Source organism: Babylonia areolata, chromosome 22 (genome assembly GCF_041734735.1).
Source record: "Babylonia areolata isolate BAREFJ2019XMU chromosome 22, ASM4173473v1, whole genome shotgun sequence".
NCBI classification, from domain to species: domain Eukaryota; kingdom Metazoa; phylum Mollusca; class Gastropoda; order Neogastropoda; family Buccinidae; genus Babylonia; species Babylonia areolata.
In genome coordinates this window covers 3531165-3555282 of record NC_134897.1, presented here as the reverse complement: position 1 = coordinate 3555282, position 24118 = coordinate 3531165, and the positions used below count along the sequence as shown (strand labels likewise).

General features: G+C 43.1%; 1 protein-coding gene across 6 annotated transcripts in view; it reads left to right on the top strand.

Moving 5' to 3' along the window:
• LOC143296999 (zwei Ig domain protein zig-8-like) overlaps nt 1-24118 on the top strand; it is a 606029-nt gene that overhangs the window by 492699 nt on the left and 89212 nt on the right. For all 6 annotated transcript variants that reach the window (XM_076609106.1, XM_076609107.1, XM_076609109.1 and 3 more), the window contains one exon: nt 9991-10127. In XM_076609106.1, the coding sequence (XP_076465221.1) occupies nt 9991-10127 (137 nt within the window). The remainder of the gene's footprint in view (nt 1-9990; nt 10128-24118) is intronic.

The following is a 24118-nucleotide window of genomic DNA, read 5'->3' as shown; positions in this document are numbered from 1 at the left end:
GTTGCGGTGGAGATAGAATGTGACATTTTGCGGCAGCTTTGGGGCTGACACTGCATTTCAGTGCTCTCTACGGTTTGTTTGTTTGTTTTTTTATTGATACTTATATAGCGCCTATCCCCGGTCGGAACCAAGCTCTAAGCGCTTTACAAACACGGGGTCATTTACACAACAGGCTGCCTACCTGGGTAGAGCCGACTGACGGATGCCATTGGGCGCTCATCATTCGTTCATGTGTCGTTCAGTCATATTTCAGGCACGCACACATACACACTCAGACAAACATGTAACATTTAACATTTTACGTGCATGACTGTTTTTTGTTTATTTACCCCACCACGGTTGAGATGCGAACTGTGTGGTTTCCAGTACTGTGGAATGCAGGATGTTTATTTCTTGCTCTTTACCAGCTGCCATGGTCTTTTTCAGTTGCTCTGATTTTTTTTCTCCTCTCCTTTTTTTCTTTCTTCGTTTGTAGGCTACAAGACTCACGTTCAGTCACAAATCAGAGTTTAGGAGTATGAGTATATCCCGTAGTGGAGTGATGGCCTAGGAAGCGACATAATCTGAGCGCGCAGGTTCGAATCACGGCTCAACCGCCGATATTTTCTCCCTCTCCGCTAGACCTTGAATGGTGGTCTGAACGCTAGTCATTCGGATGATACGATAAACCGAGGTCCCGTGTGCAGCATGCACTTAGCGCACGTGAAATAACCCACGGCAACAAAAGGGTTGTTCCTGGCAAAATTCTGTAGAAAAAATCCACTTCGATAGGGAAAACAAATAAAAACTGCACGCAGGAAAAAATCAAAAAAAGATGAATGGCACTGTAGCATAGTGACGCGCTCTCCCGGGGAGAGCAGCCCGAATTTCACACAGAGAAATCTGTTGTGATAAAAAGAAAATAAATAAATAAATAAATAAATAAATGAATAAATAAATAAATGAAGGCAGTCATAATCCGTTTTCGGGGGAATGCCTGCTGGGTATGTTTTATGTTTGTGTTTTCACAATTCACCGCACACTGACACGGATTGTTGGATTGTTCATGTTTAACATGTGAGTACACACAAAGGGGTCGGACATTAACAGGTCCGCACATATATGCTGACCTGGGAGATTGGGAACATCTCCACCCTAAACCAACTAGGTGCAGCCGGGACTGGAACACAGGACCCCCAGATTAAAAGTCTAATGTTATAACTACGTTGCTGTACCGCCCGACCGTTTTTCCTTTCTTTTCCTCAAGTTTTCTTTCTTTCTTTCTTCCTTCTTTTCTTTCTTTCTCTTACAAGCTGAACGGCAGATTATCAAGGTTACACCAGGCATAGCTGGGTTAACGGAGCTGTGTGTTCAGGGATCTCAAAGAAGTGTTCCCCACGGTATTGGATGGTTCCACTGACCGATGAAACACGACGGGACATAGCACTGAAGATACCCATTCTTCTTCCCTCGTAAGCTGTAGTGTTTTAATACAAGTGAGGCTTTACCCCCCTCCTCGTAAAGAAAATGTGTGTGTGTGTGTGTGTGTGTGTGTGTGTGTGTGTGTGTGTGTGTGTGTGTGTGTGTGTGTGTGTGTGAAAGCGACAGAGAGGCCAGACACGGTTTATTGTTAGACACGTCCCCCTTTCCCCCCTTCTTCCTGTTAGCTTTCTGCCTTATTTCAAACACAGTTTCACACAACACTGTACACTGAAGACGAAACCACTGTCCCGCCAATGGCCGTTGAAGCTGTCTGAATTATGAACAATCTTTATTTTTTTTTACTTGTTCTCCAAACCTTTGCCTTGCCTGTCCAGTTCTGTTCTCGTACTCCCCTGTCCACACGCTGACCTTAGTTCCACACAGTAAAAACTTGCAAGTGATTAAAAGAACATAAAGTATGCAGGTTTATTCTTTTCCTTGTTGCAGTCGAAAGGGGTACGGTCGGAAACTGAAGGGGTATCGGTGGCTCTCTCCCTCTCGTAAATTGTGACAGCATGTGAATTTGTTGGCCGCTTCCTCGGGACGTGTTCTTGTCTTTTTCTGTCTCGTGTTTTCACATTTTATGAAAAGGAGTAAACAAGGAGAAAGTTTCGTTGATGCTCAAACTGTCCCTTTCCTCCTGCTCTCTCTCTGTCTCTCTGTTTCTGTCTCTCGTCTCTCTCTCTCTCTCTCTCTCTGTGTCTCTCTCTGTGTGTGTCTGTCTCTCGTCTCTCTCTCTGTGTGTGTGTGTGTGTGTGTGTGTGTGTGTGTGTGTGTGTGTGTCTCTGTCTCTCGTCTCTCTCTCTCTCTGTGTCTCTGTTTCTGTCTCTCTCTCTCTGTGTCTCTGTCTCTGTCTCTCTCTCTTTGTTGTCTTCATTTTCTTTTCAAATCACCTCTTTTTTTACTTGTTTGATTCATCAGTTGTAGTTGAAACATGTTTAAATAAAAGTCTTTTAGATAACCGTTTCAGATTTCTTCAGAGAAATGTGGAATGCATTAAGGTTAATTAACTGAGGAAGAGGAGAAAGGAGGAAAGTAGAGGTGATGACGGGCTAACTGCATAAAAACGACTTCCCGTAAATTGCCTTTATGTGCTGTGTTAAACGTGTCTCCGTTGGAGAGGGAGAGATTAAAGGAGAACTATTTCAACTTATTTTTGTTAAAACAACATGACAGAAATTAGAGCGAGCACGATTTTTGTCACAGGTATAAGGTTGACACTTCAATGAACGGCAGCTGGTTTCCTATATGATTAAATCAGGACACATATGTGTTGTGTTTTTTGTGTGGTTTTGTTTTGTTTTGTTTTTTGTAATTTTCATCTGGTGTTATAGTTTCTTCTGTCCTGTTATTATCATATTATTGTTGTTGTTATTGTCTGTCTGCCTTTTTTCAAGCTTAACAACAGGTTGTCATGGTTCACAGGAAGCGTGGGGCAAATGTCCCCATGTATCTGGATCAGCAGAGAAACAGTGTCGCTCTCTCCCTGTGTGTGTGTGTTGTTGTTGTCTTCAGTTTAACGTCTTTCCACTTGAAGTGATATTAGACGGGGGGGGGGGGGGGGGGGGGGGGGAACCGTGGGGGTAGGGGCTGTGAGAGGGGGAGGGGTAAAAGTGTGTGTATGTGTGGAGGGTGAATAGGGAGAGACAACGCTAGGAAAAATGGAAACGTTATAAACGCCAACATCTAACAAATATAACATCTATAACAAATGTCCTATAGGACTATGCAGCAAACCTTCTGCAATAACAAATAACATATTGGAATTGTTAATAACACATTCAAAAGAACTTTTGGTGAAGTCTGGCAAAAAACATTTTAGATTCTGACATTCGAATATTACATGGTTGCTAGAAATATGTTCTCCACATATACATCTGACATCTTTGCTGAACTTTGTTACAAAAGCATTCAGTTTTATCCTGTTTGATAATGTATGAATCTGCCTTAATCTTATTGAAGTACTGTATGTATTTGACTGATTGATAGTTCCCGGTTGTTGACCATTAATTACACTATGGTTTAAAGCTTTGCCGTTTTCTTGGTATAATTCTCTGATTTTGTTCCACGATGTTTTTTCTAGTATTCGATAACCCTCTTGTACAGATAGAGGCACATAAAGTTCTATGGTTCCCTGTTCGTTCTTTGCACCTTTTCTTGCAGTCCTGTCAGCCCATTCATTGTAGAGAATACCAAGATGTGAAGGAACCCAGAAAAACGTAATATGTGTTCCTTTCAAGCTTAAAAGATGTAAAATGTGGCTGATTTCTAGTATGATTTTAGATTTGTTCTTACAATTTGGTGAGTTTAAAGCACATAATACAGATTTGGAATCAACGCAAAACAAGACTTGTAGAAGGCAAATTGGAAGATCAAGAATATGATTTAGAGCCATAAGAACAGCAATAAGTTCAGCAGTGAATATTGAACGATTTTTACCAATATAGTATGATCTTTCCGTTTTCAGTTCTGGTATAACGAAAGCTGAACCTGCTTGGCCATTGTCTAATAGTGAGCCATCTGTGTAGATCTGTAAATGATCACGGTATCTATTTTGAAGGTGTACTCGGACTTCCGTTGCCATGATATTCGGATTTTCATTCTTTTTAATGTCAGTATGATTAACATCAAAATGTGCTTTATTCATCTCCCAGATGGGGTATGGACTTACGGTCTTCTGTGTGTCTACGTCATCTGAATTAATTTTAGATTTTTCGAACAGGTTTGACACAAACGTGCCAATGGGAGTTAAATAAGATATGTTTTTAGCTCTTTTGGGGAAGTTGTTTTCGGATGTAATTTTTACTTCCTCTGATGTATAATTTTCAGTTGTTGAGCTTCTCAGTACGTATTTAGCACATGCGAGGTTTCGGTATTCATCTAAAGGTAGTACTCCTATTTCTTTGTATGTTCCGAGGGTCGATGCATGGAAAGGTACACCAAGGGCAAGTCTATATGCTTTGCAGTCTATGCTTTGAAGTTTCTTTAGCAAATATTTTGGAGCATTGAAAAAGACTTCTTGTCCATAGGATAGTTTGGATCGAATAAGTGATGATGATAAATGTTTCAAAATCGTTGCATCTTGTCCCCAGTATTGTTTACTCACAATTTTGAGTAAGTTTAAAGATTTTCTTGCTTTTGTTAATATATATTCAATATGGCTGTTCCAAGTTAGTTTTGAAGTAAGTATCAATCCTAAAAACTTAACAGTATCTTTATACTGAATTGTCTCATTTTCAATCTTAAATGTTGGTAACTCTTCTGGGTTTGTACCATTGTTAAAAAGCATAATATGTGTTTTTTCTGATGATAATGTGAGACCATTATCAGCAATATATCTATTTAATCTATCTATTTCTCGTTGGTATATTTTCTTGATATAGTTTAAAGCCCTTTTGGATGTATTCCGTTTCATAGTTACATTCATCCACATACATATATCATCTCTGTATTGCACTAGGATCACATCATTTGATAAGTGTTTGGGTAAGTCATTCAACAAGATATTAAATAAAACAGGGGCAATAACAGAACCTTGGGGTAATCCCATGTGAAGAGTTTTAGGATTTGAGTATGTATTCCCGACCCGTACCTGTATACTTCTTTCACTCAGGAAATCTTTGATATAATCATAGAGATGTCCTGAAAAGCCAACAGATTTCAGTTTAAAGAGTAACTTTGCATGCCAAACTTGATCATAGGCTTTCTTCACATCAAAAAAAGTTGCAAGAACGTTTTTCCTTCTAGCGAATTGTTGTTTTACATGTGTTGTAAGTTTTACCAAATTATCAATTGCAGATCTACCTCTCTGAAAGCCTGCTTGGTTAATTGGGATAATCTTATTTTTATGACAATAGTACATCAGCCTTCTCAAAATTATTCTTTCCATTAGTTTACCAGTATGTGATGTTAGTGCAATTGGCCTATAACTGCTCTTATCTGTTTTGCATTTTCCTTGTTTATGAACTGGTATCACAATAGACTGTTTCCATTGTGCTGGCATTAAACCATCAATCCAACACTTTTGAAAAATGTCAAACAATAAAACAACAAAATTTTCTGGTAAATGTCTCAGCATCTCATTTGAGACTGCATCAAGTCCTACAGATGTTTTCTTTTTAGGGAGGGATACTAATGCTTCTTTAACCTCGTTGAGCGTGAGTGGAGCATTGATGTACTGACTATTATCAGGACATGGATCTGTATAATCACTTTTGCTCTCTTCTACGGTTCTGTGTTTTCTGTTTTTAAGTGAGAGACCTTCCAATCGCATAGACTCCGAGAACATTTCTACAAATGTTTCTGCCTTCTCTACATTGGACGGGAAATCTTTGTCCTTTATCTTAATAGGACAAGATGGCAAATTTATACCTTCTTTCATTTCATTAAATTTTTTCCATACCTTTTTAGTATCTTTATGATCAGAAATCTCCCTATTACAGAAGGAAGACCAATATTGTCTTTTTGCCTGTGCAATGACCATGTTGCTATGATGATTTGCCTTTTTCTTTTCAATAAGATTCTCTGGTGATTTGTTGCTCAGATAAGTAATAAATTTAGATTTTTTTATTATCTACTGCTGCTTCGCAGGCTGGTGTCCACCAAATATTTCCCGAATGCTTGCTTGATTTAAGTGAATTGTATTTTGGAATTGATATGTCGGCAGCTTGTAAAATGGTGTCAGTAAAGAATGAATACAATGTATCTATATCCGCGGTGTTTATGAACTCTGTGTTATAGCTAGCAAGCATACTTTCGAATTTCTCCCAGTTAGCATCTTTATATTTATATCTTGGAACTTTGTCTTTTTGAAATTCTGTAGGTCTTTGAGTTACATTAAAAGTCATGATGATCGGTAAGTGATCACTTCCTAATGTATCTTTATATGTCGTCCATTTACATTCTGGATACAACGTAGGGGATATGAAAGACAGATCTATAGCAGATGCCCTGTGAGTGACAATATCAGGGATTCTGGTAACGCTGCCATCATTTAAAAGGCTCAAGGAGGAATCAACAATATTTTCTACAAAGCGGTTACAAGTAACTGATACACAATCTTTGTCCCAAAAAGGAGAATGGGCGTTAAAATCTCCCCCAATCAACCATTTTTCATTATCCTGAATATTATGTAACCATTCCGTGTTTACTTCGTTAGGGCCTCTCGGTAAATACACAGATACAACACGTAGAGTAAGATGATCACTGAACCTAATACGTGCCGCGCATGAATGAAAATCTGGAGTAGTGTTAGGTGCTGGTGGAGAGCATACGGTGTACTCTATTCCTTCTTGAATATATAGTGCGGCACTGATTTTTGTGGCAGCATCTACATTCTGGTGCACAGGTGGGTAATAATAACCTGGAAGCTTGGGTAATTTATTCTTCTTAACATTAAGTGATTGTAATATAAGTGCTTGGTAGTTATTATTTGCCAAATGTTGGATAAGATATGGTAAATTTGTGGAGATGGATCTAGCATTCCACTGCATAACCTGGATTGCCTGTTTGCGAATGGGGGGCATTATGGAGGAGAGTATGTGTATGTTGGGTATAGTGTGTGGAGGGTATAAGGAAAAAGAAAATAAGAAACTCTAAATTAGAAAATAAAACAACAACAACAACAATAATAATAACAATAATAATAATAATAATTATACAATTTGTGATTGAGTCAGCTACTTATTCGACTTACCACAGTTGTAAATCGAAAATTAAACAGTAATTATAGTCACTTAACAGTAGCTGTATGGACTAGTTATGAAAAAAATTAATAAATACATAAAATAAAATGCTCAACGTCTAATAAGATGAAATTATATTGTGTTAGAAACGGCGAAGTGTAGAAAACTCAGCAGTTCTGTCTCTGTGGTGAAAACAGTCAAGGCTGGTTGTGGCGTTTAAGGTGATGCAAATGTCAATACATGGGCCAGTCTGTCAGGACGGCGTAATTGTTGTACCAGTCATGACGAGGATGTGCGGGGTAGAACTGGTGTGGATGGTATCTGGTGGGGCGTGCAGGTCGTCTTGGTCTCTCCCACAGCAGATCTCGGACGTGTCGCCCTACGTTGGCTGCCAGTAGACTGGACCCCCTCTGATTCAGATGGATGCCGTCCCGAAGATGATGCGGTTTGATGTTATCATTTTCTACAAATGAAATGTTGGCCACATCGTACAGGTCGGAACTGACGATAGCGTTAAACAGCTGTCTTCTGATTTCTGTTTTTTTATCTTTTACTGGTGTGACTTTGCTTATGACGAATTTTATATGGGTGTTTTTCTGCGCTGTTTCTTTTATTGTGGAAACGAATGTTTTGCATAGTTCTGTAGGTTCGTTCACTTTCAGGTCGTTGATACCGCAGTGAATTACAACAAGGTCCGTTTTTTCTGGGGGTGAAGAAAACTCTTGTAGGGATTTCTGTGTCTCATGTAAGGTGTGGTTCCTTTGTTTCGAAGCCTGAAAGCAGTATGATCTTCCAAGTCTTTTTTCGTGTACTCCATTCATTACTGAATCATTTAGGATCAGCACTTTTGGAAGGTCCTCATGTTCCTCTGTGTTCTTATTGGAACGTTTCGTGTAAGTCTGCTTTTCTTTGACGTAATTCGACGAGGTCTTGTCAGGGACTGGTTTGACGTCAGCGTTCTGGAGCTTTTGCTGCTTTGGTGTTTCTTTTTTCCCAGTGGTGTTGATGGGCTTGTCACATTTCGATGTTGTTTTTTCTGGTTTCTTCTGTTTTACTGGACTCAATCCTGAACGTTTTGCTGCTTCAGCGTATGTAATTTTTGGTTTGGGGCTGGATTCCGTTTGTGTTTCACTGGAAACCATAGAAACAGTTGTCTTCGTAAAAAACATCGTTGATTGTTTTAACAAATTGTTTTGGGCATCCACAGTCTTCTCTAGGGAAGAAATTCGGTTGCAGAGAGCTCTCACCGTCTGCCTGAGATCTAATAAAGTAGACTCTATGTTTAGGTCTGCCTGGGTCAAAGGCGTCTCTTCGACTTCTTTTGCCGTGGGGAGGTCAGCCGTTGAGGGTAACCTCGTATCGGGCATTTTACTTACTGGAGTTTGGGTTTTCAACCCGCTGCCACTCAATTCCAGTTGCCCGCCGACAGCATGTGTTGATGTAGTCACCACACGGGCACTGAAGCTTCTTGTTTTCATTTCTTTTGTTGACATTTGCCAACTTTTGCCACAGTCAGGTTCAGCTGCTGGTAGTCTCCGCCATTTTGAATTGTGTCTTCGTGTGTGTGTGTGTGTGTTTACGTGTGTTTTTTTTTCTGTGTGTGTGTGTGTGAATCTCTCTGTCTGTGACTAAAAACATTTATAGATTTTTTCCCCTTTCTTACACTGAACTGGAGGCAGAGTTTATGACTAAAAAAAAAAACATTGTTTATAGATTTCTCGCTCCCGCCTTCTCCATGTCCACTGTACCCCGCTGCAGTTTACGACACTCACGTTTCACGCTGCACTGTAAATCGTGGATGCAGCCACTCTCCTCCAAATGGCTTTTACGGCTCACTGAGCTATAAACATCGTCCTTCCATTCATCCTCCCCATGTCTAAGCTTTGCCCCGTTTTGCGCTCTTACACTTTTGCACCCACCTACACTGACCACGCCTTGTAACATGTCACAACAGCTTCAGTTTCAACGAGGTGTCAAAGAGTGTGAACCGATCGACATACACCACATAGACTGCACCTGTTCAAAAACAAGGGTGAGGCCTGATCTATGCAGACAGTGGTCAGGCTCTGAGATCCTACCGAATTCTGCACGAAAAAACAAAGTGTAGACATATAAAACGTTAAAATCAAATAAAATGAAAGGGGTACGAGAAAGTTGACAACTTTGTGTGTCTTAGAAATAAGTTTATTCCTTAAAACCTTCATTAAACATGTTTTGTTTTTGTTTTTTTTTCAATTTTTTTGATTTATCCAAAGCAAGGAGGGGAATGTGTAAGCTGGTATATTCCATTAAGATAATTGGGGGGGGGGGGGGGGGGAGATGGTTATGTGACATGTTCTTTTCTTTATTATATCTCCGATTCCATGCGTTAGAATGTATGATAGTCAGTCGTGTCCGACAATGACCATCAGAACAGCAGAGGCAACTGCTGTCCCGACTATCTGGGCTAGAATTTTATAATGGTGGATGGTTCCCAAAGCCCAACTAGCCCCCAGTGCTGCAGCACGAAGAGCCAATACAATTTTGCCTCCTAGTTTGGGACACTGAGCTGTTAATGATTTCCCATTGCAATGGAGAAACCATTGACAATACAACTCTAACTTTGCTGTTGGCCCAGCTGTAAACTTATGACAATCTGTGATATAAGCTGTGTGTTGAGCAGCGTTAGAATGACTGTTCAGAATTTGTATTGCTTTTTAGTCACCACATGAATCTGCTCAGTTGACTTTTAATAGTTGTTCTTTTTTATAACTAAAGCAAGGCATACATAGCTAATGCCTGCCCCTCCATGCCCCAACAGTGACCAAAGGATTAAAGTTGTGGATTGTTGATTGGTGTTTTCCAGACGTCAGTGTGTGCGGGAAGAGGAAGAAGGTGACCGGACCGCAGCCCAGCTTTGTGCCCGGCAAGATGAACATCACCGTGAGACAGGGGGACATCGCCACCCTGCCCTGCACCGTGCAGAACCTCGGCACCCGCCGGGTCAGTGGTTCCAGTCTTGGCTTGCCCCTCCGTGTCTTTTTTTTTTTTCTGTGCTTGTCTTTGTGTGTGTGTGTGTGTGTGTGTATGCGTGTCTATGTGTATGTGTGTGTGTCTGTGTGAATGGGTGTGGGTGTGTGTTGGGGGGTGGGGGTGGAGGGGTGTGTATGAATGTATGTTTGTATGTATGTGTGGAGGGATGGAGGTGTATCTGCGTGGAGGGGTGTGTGTATAGGTGTGGAAGTGTGTGTATGTGTCTTGTCTGGTTCTCTCTCTCTCTCTCTCCCTCTGTGTGTGTGTGTGTGTGTGTGTGTGTGTGACTCCCTCTCTGTTTCTGAATACATATAATATTGTGGTAATTCTATTTCTAAAGTCTTGTCACTGTTTCGTTTGATCGGTACGTGTGTGATTGTGTCATGTCAACAAACAACCGCACGTGCACGCGAGTGTGTGTGTGTGTGTGTGTGTGTGTGTGTGTGTGTGTGTGCTGGAATGCATACCAATGCACACCAGCGTGTAGGTATTACAAATCTGAGCGCTTCAGCAGCAAAACGAAAAGTGATTATTCTCATTCTCTCAGATTGCCACTGATTTGGATAAAGTGGGGGCGGAGGTGGCAGGGTTACAAGCTATGGGAAGGAGAAATGTTGATGACCGTAAATGTGTGGCTAACTGGTGCCAGAGGAAAGGCCTGGGGGTCAGTGGAGGAACTGGGAGCGGTGGCTAGGTGCTAGACCTGTGACGGTGTCCGGACGACGTAACGCTTATCTGACGCTGTACGCGTTCGTGTAATGCACAGGGACATGGAAATGCACTTTGTCTTGGATAGTTCTGTGCGTTTCTGTGTTTCTGGCTCTGTCTGTCTCTGACTGCATGCCTGTCTGTCTGTCTGTCTGTCTCTCTCCCTCTCTTTCTTGGTGGATAAGCCACTAAAGAAAAAGTGCTTACATTAGCAATTACAATGACACGTGAAAGATTCATATAGGAGCCATGGTCTGAAATGAATGAATCATCTGGGTCTGAATCTTTCTTTCAGTTTTGGTGTGCATGTTAGTAATAGAAAAAGGAAAAAGAAATACAACGATTATATTTTCACCAATACAGCTATCGGAATTTGGAACTTAAGACTTAAGGAAGATAATATCACAAGAAAAGAGGTATATAAAGCTACATTTCTCTCCCTCTCCCTCTATCTCTCTCTCCCCTCTTTCTCTCAGTGTCTCTGCCATTCTGCCTGTCTGTCTGCCTGTCTGTCTGTCTGTCTGTCTGTCTCTCTCTTTCTCAACCAGTAGTACATTATGGTGCTGAGTTATGGGGACTTGACAGAGCAGCATTTAATTGTGAAAAAGTACATTTATTTACATTAAAAATATACTTGGGTATAGAAACACGAACACCTAATGATTTTGCATATGGAGAAACAAACAGGTATCCTATTTATATAAATTCAGTTATGAAGTGCGTTAAATACTGGCTAACATTAGTAAGAATGCATGAGTCTAGACTACATCACAAAGCCTACAAAATGTTATTCGATCTCGATGCACGTGGTAAAGCAAACTGGGCTACTAACATACGTTCTAAGTTGTGCATGTTTGGTTTTGGTTATGAGTGGCTTAACCAAGGTGTGGAAGGGAATGACGAGTTTCTTCGGATTTTCAAGGAAATGTTAATTCTGTGTAGATGGCAAGAATGGGACTTACATGTAAACAATAGTGAAAGATTTAATGTTTACAGAACTTTTTGTACTATACCTGATATCCAAACATATTTACTAATGAATCTAGATAGACATTTAAGGTATACAATGACAAGATCTAGACTGGGCATTTCCGATATTGCTGAACATAGTTATCGTTATAGAATGCACAACGAGGCTGACTTATTATGTCCACTTTGCCAGATAGAGAAAGAAAATGGGGTGCATTTTGTTTTGTCCTGTCCTGTCTTGTATAATTTAAGAGTACAGTACATACCACTGAAATATTTTAAGTTCCCAAGTCAGTTTAGACTGTCGTTACTTATGGCTTCAGCGCATGAACAAACTATTAGAAACCTATCAATTTCTCTGTATAAATCGTTTAAGCTCCGATCTGTTCTTATGTCTTAGTGTATCCAGTAACGACTACATACGGACGATGTGTAGAACTTAACTGAGCGCTATTAACCACGCATGTAAGAGTTATTATTTAGCGTATATCATATATCATTAAGGTGTCTAATTGTCAATTGAATACAATATGTTTCATGATGTGTATTATGTATTACTTAGGTGAGGGTATATTACTTAGAAGAAGGTATGATATATTTATGTTATCTGAACGTATGTCATTTTACAATGCACGATGCGATGTCTATGAAGAATTTGTGACACCCTTTCATAAGGGGCAATGGCCTATAAATGAATAAGCCATTCACTCATTCTCTCTCTCTCTCTCTCTTGTGTTTGTGTATGCCTGTGCGCATTTATGGTTTGTGTGTCTGTGTGAGAATGTATATATGTGTGTGCGCGTGCGTGGATGTGTGGGAGACAGATAAACAGACAGACAGACAGAGGTGTCGTGCTGACACAGTGTCCAGACAGTTCTCGTCAGACCTTGATGTCATCTGGTGACAGACATTCAATAGAGATGATTGAATCTGTGAACTACAGCTCCTGATCGAACATCGGGTCAAATACGGTGCGTGAGGGTGAAGGTGATGGGGGGGGGGGGGGGCAAGGGGATGAAGGGGCAGGGAAGAAGGGAGGTCTGGAGGAAAGGGGTGGGGTGGGGGTGAAGGTGAGGGGGGGGGGATGAAGGGGCAGGGAAGAAGGGAGGTCCGGAGGAAAGGGGTGGGGGTGAAGGTGAGGGGGGGGGATGAAGGGGCAGGGAAGAAGGGAGGTCCGGAGGAAAGGGGTGGGGGGGTGAAGGTGAGGGGGGGGGGGGCAAGGGGATGAAGGGGCAGGGAAGAAGGGAGGTCCGGAGGAAAGGGGTGGGGGTGAAGGTGAGGGGGGGGGATGAAGGGGCAGGGAAGAAGGGAGGTCCGGAGGAAAGGGGTGGGGGTGAAGGTGAGGGGGGGGGGGGGCAAGGGGATGAAGGGGCAGGGAAGAAGGGAGGTCTGGAGGAAAGGGGTGGGGGTGAAGGTGAGGGGGGGGGGGCAAGGGGATGAAGGGGCAGGGAAGAAGGGAGGTCCGGAGGAAAGGGGTGGGGGTGAAGGTGAGGGGGGGGGGGGGGGCAAGGGGATGAAGGGGCAGGGAAGAAGGGAGGTCCGGAGGAAAGGGGTGAAGGTGAGGGGGGGGGGGGGGCAAGGGGATGAAGGGGCAGGGAAGAAGGGAGGTCTGGAGGAAAGGGGTGGGGGTGAAGGTGAGGGGGGGGGGGGCAAGGGGATGAAGGGGCAGGGAAGAAGGGAGGTCTGGAGGAAAGGGGTGGGGTGGGGGTGAAGGTGAGGGGGGGGGGGGGGCAAGGGGATGAAGGGGCAGGGAAGAAGGGAGGTCTGGAGGAAAGGGGTGGGGTGGGGGTGAAGGTGAGGGGGGGGGGGGCAAGGGGATGAAGGGGCAGGGAAGAAGGGAGGTCCGGAGGAAAGGGGTGGGGTGGGGGTGAAGGTGAGGGGGGGGGGATGAAGGGGCAGGGAAGAAGGGAGGTCCAGAGGAAAGGGGTGGGGTGGGGGTGAAGGTGAGGGGGGGGCAAGGGGATGAAGGGGCAGGGAAGAAGGGAGGTCCGGAGGAAAGGGGTGGGGTGGGGGTGAAGGTGAGGGGGGGGGGGCAAGGGGATGAAGGGGCAGGGAAGAAGGGAGGTCCGGAGGAAAGGGGTGGGGTGGGGGTGAAGGTGAGGGGGGGGGCAAGAGGATGAAGGGGCAGGGAAGAAGGGAGGTCTGGAGGAAAGGGGTGGGGTGGGGGTGAAGGTGAGGGGGGGGGGGCAAGGGGATGAAGGGGCAGGGAAGAAGGGAGGTCCGGAGGAAAGGGGTGGGGGGTGAAGGTGAGGGGGGGGGGGGCAAGGGGATGAAGGGGCAGGGAAGAAGGGAGGTCCGGAGGAAAGGGGTGGGGTGGGGGTGAAGGTGAGGGGGGGGGGGGCAAGGGGATGAAGGGGCAGGGAAGAAGGGAGGTCCGGAGGAAAGGGGTGGGGTGGGGGTCAATGACTGCCTTCCATCGCCCTGTACACGTGTTTGCGTGTACGTCCGTACGTCTATTGCATTTTGACTGAATCATCTCCCTTTGTCAATATTCTGTGTGTTCTTCTTTGTTGGTCTGGCTGTCAGAGGGATCTCTCTCTCTCTCTGTCTCTCTCTCTCTCTGTCTCTCTCTCTCTGTCTCTCTCTCTCTCTCTCTCTCTCTGTCTCTCTCTCTCTCTCTCTCTCTCTCTCTCTCTCTGTTGCAGCCCTATCATCTGAACTGTATCAGTTGCATTTCTCCCGCGCCGCTCATTCCGAGTCCCCAATACACAGCCACACCCGGGTTCGTCTGTCGCAGTATCAGCGCCGGCAGTTCACAAGAAACTATCGATAATAGGTCGCCAGGAGGCCGCACACGAGAGGAGACCCTGCATTGCTGCTTGGTCATTTCGGTTGAGTTCATCAGTGTCTGACTGAAAATACGCAGGACACCACCTACAAAGGCCCCTTTACTGACGACAATAATTGCTTGGTCGCGGAGGCAGAGTGAGTGAGCGTTCCTCCAACAATATCCCCAACAATACCCCCATCATGAATCTGCCGATACCGGAGAGCTATCAGGAAGTTACCCCAAGCACTGAAGTGGAGAGGGATCGAAACAGGCCACCATGAGAGTTGAGCGTAGAAGGCCACAGAATATAGAACTGTTCATGCGGTGGATGATGATGAGAGGGTGACGACTATGCTGCTATGACCATCCGACCATTGACTGTTACAAGGCTGTACTCTGTGCTTTCTTTTATTGTGTATCCCGGTGTCAGCCATGACTCCTTTGTTTTTGTTGTTGTTTTATTGGCAGTTTCAGATTCCTTTGTTCTTAAATCGCTCTTATATTCGTTGTTGTTTTCTTTTTTTTTCCCCCATCATCTTTTCACTTCTCCTTTTCCACCTCTTCTTCTTCATCATAATCGCCTTCTTCTTTTTTTCCCGCTCCTCTTCCTTCATCCCCTACTCTTCTGATTTTTCTTTCCCTTTGGGCAAAAAGCCACATGATTTCTTCCTCCTTCTCCGCCACCCCAAACCCCCTTTCCTCCTCCTCCTCCTTCTTCTCCGTCCTCACACTCGCCTGTGTCTTCTTTTTCATAGTCTTCTTCGCTCTTCTTCTTCTGTCACTTTTGGAAACACTGAAGAAGAGTGTGTGTTCACGGTGGTTAATTAAAAGGTGAGATGACACCGAGCACGGGGGGTCTGAAATAGCACGCTGAACTTGCGAGACCCAGGTGCACGGAGCACAGTGTCTTGTCTTCACCTTGCTGTGGGGGGAGGGCACGGTGTGTGCTGTGGGTGAAGGGAGATGGGGGTGTGGCCTGCAGGACACAGAAAGGAAAAAGTCACACACACCACACACTACCCCAGCCGCCGTTGCAAAGCGGTCAGCATCGCGGACTGACGACGAGGTGTGCACAGGTTCGAGCCCCGACTTACATCGGATCTCTCCAGCCGTGGCCCGCTCTGATCAGCGAAGCACGTGCTGTGTGCTGAGCTGGGAGACTGGGACCGCGCCGTCAAGGGACATCCACTCCTCGGTTGGGTCTTCTTTTTCTTCTTTCTTTAATCATCCACCATCATCATGTTGATGGTTCTGGTGTGTATAGAACTGGGGGGTTCTACTAACTGGGTTGTTGTTTTGTAGGACTGGCAGTTGGGGACTTGTGGGGTGGGATGGTGGTGGTAGTCTCTTGGAGTGTTGCTCGAATTTCTTGACCAACACTGCAGGTAACTGTACCTCTCGGACCCGGTAAAGATGAAAGAAAGTGTTGAGCACAGCCTTGTCACATAACCACAAACCGAAACCAACCTGAAAACACAGAAAACAAAACAAAAGTCCCTAATTCTGTGACTTTTCACGTCCTGCTCGCATTATGACACTTTCGTTTTATATTGAGTTTTTGTCAAAGTCTTCGGTGTCGGTGGATCCATGATTAAGAAAACAATTAGCAGGAACTAATTCCGACAACAATATATTTAGAATTTACTCTGAATTATTTTCTATAACGCCTTATTATGTTTCGGTAACCATATCCCACGGAGAAAAAGAAATCAGTGTTTTCTGATAAACATGATTCCCTTTGTGTATTACTGTTGCAACTGCTAAATCCTACACACATTAGTACATAGAATATCTCCATCCCGCCATCCATTCCCCTAACTCCACACGCATTATCCACCACACAGCCTACAGGGCACTCTCACAGATTCCTGCCTCCTTTCTCCACACACACACACACACACACACGCACGCACCATCCTCGCCCCTACTCCCCCCCCCCCCCCCCCTTCTGCCCCCCCCCTCCCCCGCTCCCCTACACACACACACACACACACACGCACGCACAATCCTTGCCCCTACTCCCCCCCCCCCCTTCTGCCCCCCCCCCCCCCCCCCCCCCCCCCCCCGCCGCCCCCCCTACGCACACACACACACACGCACGCACGCACGCACACACGAAACCCACCACTTTCACACCCCCTCCCACTTCCCCCAACAATAGGGAGGTTGTGCACACGCTTTCGTCAGGAACATTTCGCCGGGACTCCCCGGTTAATTTTAGCGAGAACCGCGTGCGCATGCGCGTCTCCATTGCCAATTTTTCTTGATCACCGAATTGCTAAAATTTGGAAGTGGAAATCGCCTGTTCCGACAAAAGGATTTTGAACTATTTCGATGAGTATTTTTGCAAGTTTACAAGTTATTTTTCGTTTTATAATTACACTTATTTTTAATTTCGTAACTATCTGAGCGTGTTTGGTATTGATCAAACAAGAATCTGTGTTTTTTAAAATTCATCACAGGTATTGCTTGCACTGCAAGATTACACACGATTCAGTTAGAAGAATTCTATTCTCCATCCATCCCACACTTTTTTGCTTTTTCAACACTAGGGCACTTCAAAATTTGCTTGCACTTCGACAACATAAATCAATTCCTTTCAAGCAAGCCCAGCGTTACTATCTGCTTCTTCATGTTACGCGTCTCGTGAGGAATCCCCCCCAATAATAATATTCAGTATAATTTACCCCCGTCGCTCCCTTTTACACACTCAACACTATAACCACAAACCTAAACACATCACTTTCTGGCCGTACTCCCTCCCACCATGACATTCTGCCCCCCATCCGCCCCATACACACAGTCACAACAGCATCGCCGCATCGCCCGATCGAACCCACTTTCACCCCCCCACACTTCCCAAAATGGAGGTTGTGCACACGTTTGTCAGGACTTTGCCGGGACTCCGGTTAATTTTAGCGAGAACGCGTGCGCATGCGTCCATTGCCAATTTTTCTGAACGTTACTAAAATTTGGAAGTGGAAATCGCCTGTTCCGACAAAAGGATTTTGAACTATTTCGATGAGTATTTTTGCAAGTTTACAAGTTATTTTTCGTTTTATAATTACGCCAATTATTTGCTTTAATTTTCTATGTTTACTTTGAGCGTGTTTCTTGTCTAATCTCTGCCATTCAAGTATTCGAACTGAGATCTGTTTAAAATTCAACACAGAGCCTCATCTGGCTTCGACTTTGGAGAGACTTGACACACCGAATATCAGTTTGAAGCATCGTTTTATCCACAGCACGCACACTTTTTTTGTCTTTGTGAAATGGAGGGAAGGGAAAATTGTTGTTTTGGACAACTGTCGACGGGATCTATTATATATATATTCCGTTTCAAGGCAAAGGCCCCAAGCCGATTACGTGATCTGCTTTCTGTCATTTGTTTACGCCAGATCTCGATCGGAGGAATCTAAAAATAAATAAATAAATAAATAAATAATTCAAAGTAATAAATTTACCGCGTTGTTTTCGTTTAAAATGCCATGCATGTCTTGAGTTCCAAATACCTTTTGACGACATCATTTTTGGTGGTTGGTTCAGTCTGTACAAATGAAATGACGTGATCGAAGTCTGCCGAAAAGTTGTCCGACGAAAGGCAGTGGCTATGCCCGTTTGTACTTTTATTAAGTCATAACAGTCAAGTACAATGGAAGAATAGTTTGAAAAATATATTGATTATGCTTCTCCCTTCTCTTCCTCTTCTTCCATCTAATCCTCCTCCTCCGCAATCTCCTTGTTTATTTTCATTCTCATTTTCCCGTCTTCTTTTTACTTCTCTTACCCTTTTCCCTCCTCCTCTCTCCCTCCTCCTCTCCCTCCTCCTCTCTTCCTCCTCCTCCTCCACACCACCTTTCCACTCTTGTTTTTTCTTCTTCTACTCCTCCTCCTCCCGTTTTCTCCACCTCGTCCTTTTTCACTGCTGAAGTTGGGAAGTGTGCAAAATTAGATTACTGTTCATGGGTTTCCAGCGAGACAGAGGTACTTGCGAGGGTGTGCTAGTGTACGTGTGCTTGTACGTGTGTGTGTGCGTGTGTGTGTGTTTTTTTGTTGTTGTTTTCTCTCTCTCTCTCTCTCTGTGAATATGATAGAAAGGCAAACGACAAAGGACGAACGAACTTGTAAGTTAATCAGCCACAAACGCCGGTCTACATGGGGATGATTAGTTTTCCATTCTTTTCTTGGTTTTATAGTTTCTTTCTGTTCTCGCTGTCAATAACAAATTAACAATCACAGTCTTACAGAATTTCAGTTTCCTATTCTTGCTGTCAGTAACGAATTAGCCTGTAAAGAATATTCTGTAGAAAATTGATACACGCACACAGAAAAAAAAAAACACACACACACATGCACGAGCGACCACACACACACACACACACACACACACACACACACACACACACACACTTTTTCTCTTAAAAACCTACTTAATGCATCCAGCGAGCTGAATGTCAAACTACTGGGGCAAACGTAAATGACAATACACAAGTGAAAAACTTTCTCAAAGTATGACTTGACCTGGTAACGCTTCGCGGAAAATAAACTCGACCTGTTTTCCACGTTTGAGCTGAACGGCAAAAGCGTTTACTTGGCAAAGTGCACTGCGCAAAGAAGTTGAAGTGATATATTATATTTTCTAAGTATTCAACGAAACTGTTTTGCATGTTCCAAATGTCTTAATAAAGCAGACAAGAGATACCTGAGGTCAGAAATGTTTTATTCTCATCAGTTGCTTTCCTTTTGGCATGGATGTGTGTGTGTATATGTATATATATATATATATATATGGTGTGTGTGTTTTTTCATAACTCGCCAAATACTGACATTGATTGGATCTTTAACGTGAATATGTATATACACATAATCCTTTTCAAAGCACTATAGGTGTACATACGCTGTCCTGTGAGATCAGAAACATCTCTATCTTTAACCCATCAGCCTCTGACAGCTGGCTCGACCTCAGGATCCTGCGATTGAATGTGCACTGCTCTAAGCAGTCGACTATTGCGCACTTCGTTATAGGGATAATCTAGCAGCTTCACTGGGGGAAAAAAAACCAGCACAAAGAAAGAGATAATATGAGGGGGAGAGGAGAGAGGGGGGTGAGAGAGAGGATGGAAGGGCTGAAGGAAAAGAAAAGAAAGAATTGGAACGAATTATCGATCGATATCAACTGTGGGAGACTGGCAAGTGGTTAGAGTGCTGGATTCTCGCCCGAGTTTCCTGAGTTCGATTCCCGGTTTCGGCGCACCGTGTGAGTTCAGGGTGATTTGTTTCCCACCTCCCATGTCAGCGTGTGCTGACCTGCTAGTGCTTGAACCTCCTTCAGATACGCATGTTGAAGATCATGTGTACTCTATTTAAGTGTTTGTTGAGTTATGATTAGATAATAAATAAACTATTCCATATCTGTCAGGACAGTTCCTGTCACGAACTTCTCAGTTGTCTCACTTCAGGTGGGGGGAAGAGTTAGCGGCAGTTTACATGATGCATGAAACATTCCCCACAGTCTGGTTGGTCCACTGCTGGGCAGTCTGCACGGTCAGCAGGGGGTGCAGCAGCCAGCATCCTGCAGGCACAGCAGGCAGTGCGGAACACCAGCCTCAGGCCCTGAAGAAGTCCGTCAGCAAAGTGGGTGGCCTCTTCAGCGGTTTTTGGCAGGCCTTCCTGGACTGCTTGTATTGTACTGACATCGCGCCGTCAGCACGAGCAAAAAAGTTATGACGATGGTAAAGCCATGCTTCCTGCTGGAAAATCAAACACGTATCTGGGTCACTGACCTTCGAAGTAAAAAATGTTTTTGATTGTGAGCATTAGTCTTTCTTTTCTTTATTTCTTTTTTTTTTACGGAATTGGACGAACATAAAGTGTGTGGCATCGTTTTTTTTAACAGTAGAAACCTTCTTTTTTTTTAACTAAGCAAAATTAAACACCCACCACCACACATAAACCTCCAAAACACAGAGAGGCAAATAAGGATAAGCAGAAATAGGGCAAAAGAATACTCAAAAATAGTTTTTATTATACTGAAGTCAAATAATAAGCGGCAACAAAGAAACCAGTTGATGACACTCAATTATGAAATATTACGTAGTTACCTTTTGATCTTTTGCTAAATACCTAGTTGGACTGTACCTGACATACCTGCAAGCAAAATAAGTAACATCGGAGTACATTCTCAGTTGGATATTGTTGTTATGTTGCGATCAATCAGTTACAGAAGTATCAACATTTCAAAATCAGAGTGAATATTTCAGACATGGCCCTGGTAAGAAATTCATACATCTAGTAATCGTACCTTTTTCTTCAACAGACGAGAGTTTTGGTGCCAAGAACCAAACATGGAGAGATCAGCATCCATTTTCTGATTTTGAATCAACGCGCATCACAAAAATACATCTATGGAGAAGCACAATCAAGCAGGAAACGTTATCAACGCAAAGTACTCGTTACGTACAGGTTACTCGTTTGTTTAAAATCCCAGCAGAAAAAATCACAGTGTCCCCCGTGGCTTTATGTTCGCGACACCCTGTCGTCCTCCCTGCAGATCCTGTCCCCCATCAGTCAGCATTTTCTCCTTGCCTTGACAAATGGCCACGTTCACGCTGCCTGACGTGCGGCTTATCAGTGTAACTGCACTCTTCAAGCTAATATCACGCTGTGCTGAGTTCAATCTCAACGATGAATGACTTCCCTCAGAGTGAAGGGATCGGTTCAAAAGAAAAAAAGGTGCACGATCACGATGGACGATGGGATTAATTTCAGTTTCGTTGACTTCACTGTGAAGGGAAGGTGGGCTTCACAAGGAATGCCTGTGGTGAAATCACTTTGACACAGGCAGGTTTGTTTCTTGTTAAAGATTCAGGTTTAATGTTCTGTGTTCACCAATGAGATTATTTCAGAAGCCTGTGGATGAAGCAAAAAGGCGTGCAGCGAATACAAAACGAAACACATGATAAAGGATCAGCCGGCATTTACTATGACAACAAGCGGTGACAAGAGCACCAAACTGAATAATGATTTGAAATTACCATTTTTGATTATTGATGCAACCGACAACGAGATAATGCAGACAAAACAAGAAATAATACAAAACAGGAAATAGAAAACTCATCTTCGCAACAATGAGAGACTGACAGAAGCAAGCAAGAACATTTATTGTCGAATGTTAGTGATCTTTTGCAAACTTCCAGAGATTCTTCGCAGCATCATTCAGAACAAATGAGTGCAAACAAAGGAAAATGGAAAGACCAAAATATGAGCTGTGCTTTTTTTAATATTCTTCCAAACTCTAGCTCCTGTGGACAGAAACCAACTACCCAGTACTTCGTGTAAAACGTATCCCATTGTGATGAATACTTGCGATATGCTTCTTTACTATCCTGGCCGTGTTGGTTTCAAAAGAAAAAAATCTAAACCCACTAATTTTGCCGTTTTACTATAATATTGTAAGATATTTCTACCGTTTTACTTAAATAGAATTAAAAGTGCCATAAAATACCAGTTTGGACACTGATTGACAAGACTGCTTTTGACATTTTAGCTGTAAAATAAAGTGTTAACTGTTCTTATGATGTGGTATTATGTTAAGTGCGATTATTATACAAGAAAGTTTAAAACTGGCGTACACTCACTCAAGTCTTTTCAATCTATCATAATGTACAACAAAATTTCGTAATTGACAGTATTTCTTTTCTATCCGATCTTTTGAAAAGTTACAGATAAAACAGTATCACCTCCTGTGTCACTTGCGTCAAGTGTACTGAATCCAAAAAGGATTATGAGTCTTCTTGAACAGCTTGCAAGGACGGAGGGACGTGCTGATGGCTGACAGATCACCACTGAAACAAAAGTGTTGCCACTTGGAAAGCCATGAGGAGCACGAAAAGTATTTGTCAAAACAGTGAAAGAGAGACCCGAAACAGGTTTGCGTGGGGAGAAAAATCGCGTGGAGGGAAAAGAAAGGAAACGTAGATGTAGAAGCCATCAGTGCACATGCTGTGTGTGTGTGTGTGTGTGTGTGTGTGTGAGCTGGTACAAATGGAATCCTGGCCAGCAAATTGAGTCACCCTCCAGGTGATTGCCTGCTGGGGCTGCTCGGCTACACGATGGGCAGAGGATCGATGATTCTAAACCGTCAGGGAGGATGGCAGGGGGTGGAGGAATAGGTGCTGTTTTCGGATTGGTGACATCTGTGTGTTGTGTGTGTGTTGTGTTGTATGTGTGTGTGTTTGTGTATGCGCATGTGTTCGTCTCTTTCGAGATAAACTGAGGATAAAACTTCGTAGGATGTGTTAATCTTTGAGAATCTTTTTCCTAAACTAGAAATGTAGAAATGTATCCCAGTGTCCCTGAGTATCACTCTTTTTCGCATGTCATTCTGGGCATCCAAATGTGTGCTCTAATAGTATTTCCCGATAACATTGCAATTGAGATCGAGAGCTTTTAGCATAAAACCGGTTAACAGAGGGTGTAGGTGGGATCACGTGTTACAGGTAAATTTCTTTGCACGCATACACTCGCTCCTTGTCCTTGAGAGCGGAGGAGACGGGATGCAAAATGGCAATGAGAGATGCGGTGAGAGGATGCATGGGTATTACGGCTAGATCAAGAAACACACCCAGTTATTTGGCTGATGTTAACGTGTAACTGAAGCAGTAACAAAGGTAGCTGCGTCCTTTTTCTACTCCATTAGGATCAGCTCGGTTTCTTATCGCTAAGAGTTCAGTTTTGTCTCCATTCAGCTTTGGCGTATTTTCTGCCCATCCATATTTTCCGCCAGACACAAGGCTTCCGTTTCACTGATTGTTTTGAAATGAGATGGTGAAGAAGCTTTTTGTCATCCAGTGTCATCAACATATGTATGGTAGACAAATAAATGACTTTTCACATATAAAGGCCGAGTATATAGAGTGAACAAGATAGGCCTTAGGACTGAACTCTGAGAAATACTAAATACAAAAGACCCTAGAAGTTGAGTTATTTACTTTAACACAGAGTTGACAACATGAACGTATGATGTTTAATAAAAAAAATAAAATAATAATAATAATAATTAAAAAAAAAGCTAGAACATTGATCAATATAGTGCTAAAACGATTAATGAGAATTTGATGGTCAGCTGTAACGAACGCCTTTCACAAGTCGTTGAACACATGAATAGAAGATCTAGAATATACACATGCTTCGCTTTTCAGTTTAACTGCGACAAAGAGTTGATTTTGGAATAACCTGCATGCTGCATTAAAACTACATGAGAACGAAGAATGTTCCCAACCCCTACGACAAAATCTAAAATCAAAATCCAAAATTTTGAATAAACCTTTCACTGCCACTTAAGTTTACGTGCATGTGACAAATTCGGATATCCTTACCTGATGTTGTTAATCATCCTGTGTTAAAACTGTCATAACTTTTTCCTCATTCCTTGTGTTTGTATATCTTAAACAGTCACCTTCCACTTATTGTGTTTGTATATCTTAAACAGTCACCTTCCACTTATTGTGTTTGT